Here is an 8,897-nt window from a genome sequence, read left to right as displayed (position 1 = left end):
GGCCCGGGCGGCGGTAACGGACAGAGAGAAAACCACACCAGACAAAAAACCGGACCCGGGAACAAGCTCGAACAATTGCAGAAACCAGCGTGAATCTCCGCGCAAAAACGGACGGACAACAATTTGAACATCAACAAATTGCAAAACACTCAGCTGTAAAATAGCAAAACCGCCGTATATAAACCTTCGGTTCATCTCTCTAATTCCCTGTTCACAACCCTAACCAGTGCCCACGCCATCGCTGCCGATCGGAGCCACGGGGAGCAGCGCGTCGGCGGCTCGTCGCCCATGCCCCCCACCGTCAATCCGACTAGAGCCAAGGCAAGAAGCACATCGTCGCCCTTGACACTGGCCCAACGAGGCATATCATGAGCAACACTTTCACAATTCTGGATCGTCTCCCACTCCCGCGATCCCTGACTACAATGGGAAGTGCTTCGTTCTCCTTGGTCCTTGCATCCACCGTCCTGTACGAGGGCTACTACGATCAACACACTATCACTGCCTCGTTGATGTACCCTCTATTTCTACTCATGCCAGATCTCAATATCCAATCTGGTGCCATGCTTGTCCCCATCACCCTCCCAGTACTACCGGCAGCTCTACATGCATACCCAGTCACCCATATCTACTTCTCAACTGCTGCATCCCCTTCTCACTCTTGATCACCCCTCCAGTTCCACCTTTCCCTTCTCAATCCCACATCGAATCTCTCCACGTCTGCTGCTCCGTCCATAGCATTTGATCGATGTCGCCTAGATACAAACCGTCATAAGTGTTGAAGCAATATTGATACAATCAGGAAGCAACTCATACGAATCTAAACTACACATGTGGCCTAGTGTTGAAGCACGGAACAATGCAAAAAGAAGCATGCTTATTTTATTTTTTTGTCATTTTATTTTTTCTGCCTAAGTATGGAATGACAAGCTATGAAGCTTTATGAAAGTATGTACGAAGTAACTAAATAGATATTAAACCCAAAAAAGAAGTGCAAGCATGCCACATGGAAGCATATATGAAAAATCAAGGAAGCACACCACATCACAGTGGTTGGAGAAAAAAAGCTACGAAGCATGGTTTGTGCAGCTGAATAATGCTTCTGCTACATACATAAACTAAGCATCTAGTATTAGTGAATTATGCATCTATCTTTAGAGTATTTTGCTTCAAGCACAAAATAATATGTCACCCATACCAGCTACTCCCTCTGTCCGCGAATAAGTGTACTTTTAGGTTTTGTCCTAAGTCAAAGTTTTAAAACTTTAATCAAATTTATAGGGAAAAGTAACCGCATTTATAACACTCAATTAGTATCACTAGATTTGTTTTGAAATATACTTTCATAATATACCAATTTGATGTAATATATGTTACTAATCTTTTGTATATAGATGGTCAAAATTTAAATTTTTAGACTTAAGACAAAAATTAGAAGTACACTTATTTACGGACTGAGGGAGTACGTTGCTTCAACGAATCTGAGAGATTTACGGGAGCGGTTAACCATAATAGATGAAGCCATTTATGGGAATAATTAATAACCGCAAAAAGAAGCGTAATGGACCACCTAATCTAATGACCCGAGCACTGTCTCATCCAGAGGTAGGGAACTGGTATGATGGGAGCACAGGTGTCACACGTTTGATGCCCAGTGCCAACCTTGCATTGCATGTGGAGTGGACCGTGGCCCATGGCAGCTGCCAGTTGGGCCTTGACACAACCAACGTGGACCATCAAGGATGGCTTGTTTCATCAGCCGTGGGAGGGCAGTGGTGTGGAAGGGTAGGTGTAGTTTAGTACCACCTCGACTGTGGACAAAAAATCGAACCCGTTTATAAGGGGAGTCCTCGTGTTTCACTTAGTTGAGGTGCTACATAGGAGAGAGATATGCTAAATACACACACATGCATATAGCGTGTGCGCTCGCGTGACTATTCACGAAACGTACGCGATTGATATGCGACTTGAGACGCTTGGCGCGCCGCCAGCCTTCCTTGTATTTTTTTTCTAGTTGCTAGTCTTATGCCAATGATCTTATACACCTTTTAACACCGACGCCATATTGGTGCCCGGAGGCGAGCGGCGAGGAGCACCAGCCACAACGAGATGGAAGGGGTGGTGCTGGAGGTGGAGGACATCGCCAAGGCGGCGCTGTACCTGGCGTTCGACGACTCCAAGTACGTCAACGGCCACAACCTCGCGCGCCGCCAGCCTTCCTTGTATTTTTTTTCTAGTTGCTAGTCTTATGCCAATGATCTTATACACCTTTTAACACTGACGCCATACTGGTGCCTGGAGGCGAGCGGCGAGGAGCACCGGCCACAACGAGATGGAAGGGGTGGTGCTGGAGGTGGAGGACATCGCCAAGGCGGCGCTGTACCTGGCGTCCGACGACTCCAAGTACGTCAACGGCCACAACCTCGTCGTCGACGGCGGGTTCACGGCGGGGAAGGCACCCAACATGCCGGCACCGGCACAATGAAGGGACACAATTAGAGTCAGCGTATTGCTCTACCGGAACAAATCTGTTTATTTCTTTTCTTTTCTTGCGGGTGAAATCTGTTTATTTCTTCAGCATTGCCAAAGAAAACCTTCGTGATGAATGAACTGTATCACTTCAAAAATATATCTCGTAGACTTTTTTAAATTTTGCAAGGGAATTGGACGTTGACTTATGAAACACATCCCTAGGGCTCCACAATCAACACACTCCACCACAGTGTTTAGAGATGTGCTTGGAAAACTAAATCAAAATAAGCACATTGTTTTGTGGCGTGGGGGATAAAAGCCAAGTTTATTCATCAAACTCAGAAGGTCTAGGATACAGTTTACGTCGTGAGGTAGGCCAAATCAGACGTGACGTCCCTGTTCTAGAGAAAGCGAGAACTTGGCTAGAGTGTGTGCCTCAAAGTTAACAGCACGACTCTTAAAAACAAAATTACATTGAACCTGAACTGCTTTAAACTTTATCTCACTATGTCGCACACTAACCTAAATAGCGTACGTGGACGTCCACTTAAACACATTGCAATTCTAAAAAAAAGCAAATAAAAACGCAGCCAGCCAACCAAAGCCCACAAAACCCAGGGGCCGGCACAAACAAATCCCATCTCCTTTCTAACGCCGCCGCCATGCCCTAGGCCTCGCAGCGCCGGTCTCGCTCACATCCACCCCGCGCCTCCTGCGGCCAGTGTCCCCCGATGCAGTTGGTTTGTCGGTGTCGAGCCGAAGAACGCTCGATTGGAGGCGACGAGGTCACCCGATGCAACGGCGCGGTGGAGTTCATGGGCGGGCCGAGAACCGCCAGCGTTCGTTGTTGACCAATCGTCTCGACAATCGATTGCAGAACTCTAACCACCAGTTTCACCATTCACCGTTGACAAAAAAATCACAAATTTCTTAACAATTCATATAAAGTAAAAAAAATCACAAATTTGAATAAGTTCATCAATTTGACAAGTTAAGGAATATGAAAAAAACTGCACGGCATATGGGAAAAAGTTCATGAAATTGGAAAAAAATCACGAAACCAATTTTTTTCCAAATTTGAAAAAAATGCATAAATATTTTTTTATAAAATTTGGGAAGTTTTTAACTTTGTATAAACTACGCAAAATTGAAAACCAAATCGTGAATTTGACAAAAAGTTCACGGATTTGAAATTGTTTGTAATTTTCCAAAAACTGCGAAATGAAACAAATCATGAAATATTTAGATTTCTACAAACGATAAATAATAATAAAAAAGAAAAACAAGAAAGAGGAAAAAACAAAAGGAATTTTTTTGCTAAAATCAAACAAAGCAAAAAACCAGAGAAAATCGGCCTAGAAAACAGCAAAAAACACTTCAAGCGCGAGACTTTAGGACATCTCGCTGAAGGCAGCCGTCCCATTGGGCCGGGCCACCGCGGACACAGCCCTCAAGCCCTTTTTCTCTCTCTTTTTCTCTCTCTTTATCTATTCTTTTTAAGTTTCATTATTGAACTTTTGATTATATTTCGAAATCTTCTGAGTATGTTCATTATAAAAATCACTTTTTTATACATAAGTTACGAAGATATTAACCATGCATTAAAAAATTGTAATTGTGTATAGAAAATAATGTATACAGAAAATGTACAATGCGTATGGGACGAGGAAACAAAAAATACTATAAGTTTACAAATGTTTTCTAAAAATGTTAATCAGGGCCTAAAAATATATTAAACGTGTAAGAAAAGATTTTTCAGATGTATACATTAAATGTATACAAAAATTTAAAATGTGTATGAAAAAATGTAGAAATCAAAAAATACTATAGGTTCCAATTTGTTTGATTTTTTAATCATGCATTTAAAATGTTAAATGTGTATAGAAAAAATGGTTCCGCTGTATACAGAAATGTACAATATGTAAGGAAAAACATAGTCATCACAATATATAAGTTTTCAAAATTGTCAATCATGTATTTTGACAATGTTTAACGTGTATATAAAAAATGCTGCTGATGTCTAAAAAAATGTAGAATGTATAAGGAAAAATTAGAAATAAAATCTATGTTGTAAAAAATGTTAATCATTAGAAAATATCAAACATTTGTACATAAAATCTTCCTGGTGTATACAAAAAATTTAAAATATTTATTGAAGAATAGGCAATAAAAATATATGTTTTGAAAATGTTGATCATCTATTTTTAAAATGCTAAGCATATATAAAAAATATTTCTGGCCTATACGAAAAATAGACAAAGAAAATAATACAAACCTATAAAAATCTAAAGGAACACACACAAAAAAACAAATGAAACAAGAAAAGAAAAGAAAAAAACTAGTAAAAATTAATAAAAAAACATGGATGAAATATAAATAAATAACTGGTCAAACTTTGAAAGAGACGAACAAAAAGGATGAAAAAGTAGTAAACCGAAGAAAACCAATGAGTAAAACCAGAAAAAGAAAAGAAAAAGGAAATAAATGGATGAAGCCGTATGTAAAACGAGTGAGCGAAGGACTGAACTAGCAAGCGAGCGACATCGCTAATGGGCCGTCCTATACGTGAGAGCCGTTCAGGCGAGACAGATGCTAATCTCGCTATAAGAGAGATAGCATTCACGAGCTTGTAGATTGTTTCCAAAATCGATGGGGGAAGAGAGATAATGTGCCTACAGGTCATTTAACATTTTTTTTAACACAGTACAGACGCAAGTGCTCATATAAACGCGCATACAATCACCCCTATAAACGCACACACGCAAACTCTACCCCTATGAGCACCTTCGAAAGACTGAGCCGACATATCATCTTGAGATTTTATGAAGTCACTGTAGGCGCCTCGTAGTCGAAGGGAACGTCTCCTCCCACTGAAAGCGTATCACCGGAATTTTTGAAATAAATCCAGGATAAATGCGAGCACCAGGATTTGAACCCTGGTGGATTGGGGATACCACTGTCCACCTAACCATCTCAACCAGAGGACGTGTTGAGTGTGAGTGTTGTACCAATTGACCTGTAATTAACGCTATAGGCGCCACATAGGATTTGGTATGCCCGCCTTGCTTGCATTCCTCTCCACCCTGCCTCTTTGGGTTGTGCTGATAGTTGGGATCTTCGGATGTTAATATAGTAGTTTGACTGTCCCACTCATAAAAAAACTCAATAAATAAATAAACAAAAACTTACAAAAAAACATTCCACTCCAACATAAAAATAAGAAAATAGCTTGGCCGTTGACTTGTGAATCACTTGTATAGGACTCCAAGCGTCTGACATAAAGAAACAGATATAAGATTCTTATATTTGTATTTGGTAATAACTTGTTATTCCCCCTGGTCCTACTTAATCTAGTGCCTATGGACGATAAGGAGTTTTCCCTATTCACTGTCATGATCCATGCGCTCATGCCACCCCTTCAACCCACCCCTCAAAGCCCCTGCAACCTGCCGTCATGAGATAGGCCCCATTTCAGAGTTTGGCACAAGATCTTTGATTTCGCCTGCTGGGCCTTGACTTTGTCCTGTGGTTGATGCATGGTAACCCATGTGGTTTTGTTTTGGTTTCAGTACTCCCAATTTTTTTTAAAATACTTCACATAATAGGTTCTGGACCAGCAATTACTGGTGTATATTTTATGTGATACAAAATTGATATCATTGGATTCATATTAGAAACAACTTATTTATGCTCAGGACGTTGTGTCATACTCCCTCCTTCCCATTGTATTAGGCGCCTAAGTGTTTCACACAAGATTTAACGCATAGTGGTTTTTTTTTTGAGTCGTACAGTTGCACGAGGAAAAGACTCCACGACCCATTTGACCGATACAGTTTTCCAGCCTCAACACCTCTCATGCGCTCAAAATGGTTGGTTGGATAGCTAACCGTATAAGAGAAAATAGGTGAGGAAAAAATCGTGGCAACCGTACAAGAGAGCTAAAGCGCCTTGATTTGGGGATTTTTTTAAGAAAAACTAAGACACCTTAGATAATGGGAAGGAGGGAGTAAAAATCACAACTTAGTACTATTGCAATTATTGGTCAAAGACTTGTCACAAATTTAAAACGCAGGAAGCATAAACCAAGATCTATATGGTGCAACCAGCCCAGCAGAGTTCATGTCTTAGACTTGACACAAGTGTTCACGTTCTTTTGAATTTATTTCGGATCGTTCGGCGATGTTCGGTCAGTGAGAGGAGCCGTTTCCGTCGACTGTAATGCGCATGTGGTGACTTTATCAATTTTAAAATGATGTGCCGACTCGGTAACTCGAAGATGCTCATAAGGGTAAGATGTGTGTGCATGAGTGCGTTGAGTGTATGTGCATGTATGTAAGCGTATGTGTTAAAAAAACTTAAACCAAGATGACGCTATAGGTAGTCCTCGACACACACAAAAAAGGTTGGCACCTAACGGTAATTATGTCACATCTAACATGACATCACCCTGTTTGTAGCCTCCTGATCGCCCCTGTTCTTGTTCTGTCGTTTGATTGTTTGTCACCCAGTCGTTCGATTGTTTGTCGTTGCTCGTCCTTTTTTGTTGGACGCTTCCAGGGCTGGGCCATCCTCTCCCCCTCCACCACCCCCACACTCTCGGCAAGTTTCCTGGGCCTAGGCCTTGTGTTTGTGGGCTTAATTTGTTTGTTTGTTGTAAAAAAAGCTTGGGACCAGATGTAGGACTTGGAAAAATTGCTTGAATCCAGAGTTCTTCACAAGCATGTATCCGAATCCAGAGTTCTTCACAAGCTCCATTCTGTAATTGCTTTTGCAAACACTGTCGACTATCTTGGAAGAACACCCTATGCTAAATCTGCTATACGCACTTGCTCTTCCTTTATTCAAACATTCTTGGGTTGTTCCCATGTAAGCCCTTGACCTCTGATAATCAAGCAAAAAAGACAAGTTAAAATTAGTAATTCAGCTCTATCAAACAGAAAAGTACTTGGCATGATAACACACTACTTATAATAAAAAAACCGATGGCGTGGTAGGTAAAAGATGTTAATTGAAATAAAAAACAATTTACCTTCCTGCTTTGCTCCTTCAAAACATTCCTCCCATGTTTACTCTCATCGCTCTTTTGCAGCTGCATACAAAAAAACCAAAATAACAAAAAAGAAAATTAGGCTCTTATAGAACAGATTATATTCAAACAAGACTGAACTTATGAAGGCAAAAAAGAAGCACGAAAACACAAAAAAGTTTGGTGCGGTGAAAAATGATTTACCATTTTCTGATACCATCAAGCAACATGCCATCTGATGCATCCGTTTCTGTTAAATCAATATTAGAGGCCTCAACTTCAGAAACATTGCCATGAAAAGTTTGGTCCAGGTCTTCAATGATGATATTGCTCTCTGAATTTTGATGGTTGGTATCTCTGCTTACATCCCCCTGTAAAAAGAAACAAGAATAGATAAACAAAGAATTTTGAAGAATAGTCAAGTATGAACTGAGCACGGAAAAATTGTTGTAATCGTATTGTGACAAGCACGTACATAATTAGACATATTAGGAGGAACCAGCCAATGGGAAAAAATTGAATGTCTAAAATCAGAAATGAAAACAAGAGGAAAAAGTATATAGAATCCCCTAGAATCGGAGTTGTATGACTCCTAGGGTTCCATGTCTGAATCACAACAAAATTCATTTCTGGAAAAACAAAAGTATGTGACTGACCACTGAGAATTTCAAACTGACCAGGGGGAGAATTACAACCTCGATCAAGCAAAAAAAATCAGCCTTAGATGGACACAAATTCAGTATGAATGAACAAAAAAACAGTCTGTATAACCAACACACTATTAATTTCAGTCTGCATGAAGTCCGGGTCTCCCCTGCTCAAAAGTTTCACATAAGCCTAGAACGATGCTACTAATTACACCTAAATCACCCCCTGCCACATAACCACGCTCTTAAATTTTCAGAAATTCTATGATACTCTGAATCTAACAAATTCAGTCTTACTGAACAAATTCTGAGTATGTAACAGATTCGGTCTCTATCAAAATTGCAGTTATATTAAAACAAACTAGAAATCTTTTTTTCTTTAGGGGTTTCATAAAAAAGTACCTTGTAAATTTTTATTACATCAAAAAAGGAAAAAAACTATCAAAAATGGAATAATTGTAAATGGGGACCCTCAACAAACACACACACACTCTTTGTGAGTCAATGGTTGCCTTGCAATTGGGGCCACCACAAAACACACACACACACACCTAGTTGCGAGTCGATACTCGGCTTGCAACTGGGGAGTCTCGACAAACACACGCACACACACACACACACCCTTAGTTGTGAGTTGATGATGGACTTGCAACTGGGGGCCATGACAAAACACACACACACACCCTAGTTGCGAGTCGATGGTCGACATGCAAGTGGGGACCATCAACAAACACACACACTCGTACTTGCGA

At 40.4% G+C, this 8,897-nt stretch overlaps 1 protein-coding gene and 1 long non-coding RNA gene across 2 annotated transcripts in view; one reads left to right on the top strand and one right to left on the bottom strand.

The window, feature by feature from the left end:
• The first annotated feature begins 1,862 nt into the window (after positions 1-1,862).
• On the top strand, positions 1,863-2,678 carry LOC123184812 (momilactone A synthase-like). Its single transcript, XM_044596868.1, has 2 exons — positions 1,863-2,180; positions 2,302-2,678. The coding sequence occupies exons 1-2, from the start codon at positions 2,110-2,112 to the stop codon at positions 2,483-2,485; spliced, it is 255 nt and encodes an 84-aa protein (XP_044452803.1). The 5' UTR covers positions 1,863-2,109; the 3' UTR covers positions 2,486-2,678.
• A 4,135-nt stretch (positions 2,679-6,813) lies between these two features.
• The window catches only part of LOC123184811 (uncharacterized), a 6,252-nt gene continuing 4,168 nt past the window's right edge, over positions 6,814-8,897 (bottom strand). The window contains exons 2-4 of the long non-coding RNA XR_006493089.1: positions 7,703-7,869; positions 7,502-7,561; positions 6,814-7,353 (exon numbers count right to left, since the gene is read on the bottom strand). This is a non-coding gene — a long non-coding RNA (uncharacterized lncRNA). The remainder of the gene's footprint in view (positions 7,354-7,501; positions 7,562-7,702; positions 7,870-8,897) is intronic.

The sequence above is a fragment of the Triticum aestivum genome, chromosome 2A (assembly GCF_018294505.1).
Source record: "Triticum aestivum cultivar Chinese Spring chromosome 2A, IWGSC CS RefSeq v2.1, whole genome shotgun sequence".
Taxonomy (NCBI): Eukaryota; Viridiplantae; Streptophyta; class Magnoliopsida; order Poales; family Poaceae; genus Triticum; species Triticum aestivum.
This window is presented reverse-complemented; position numbering and strand designations above follow the sequence as displayed.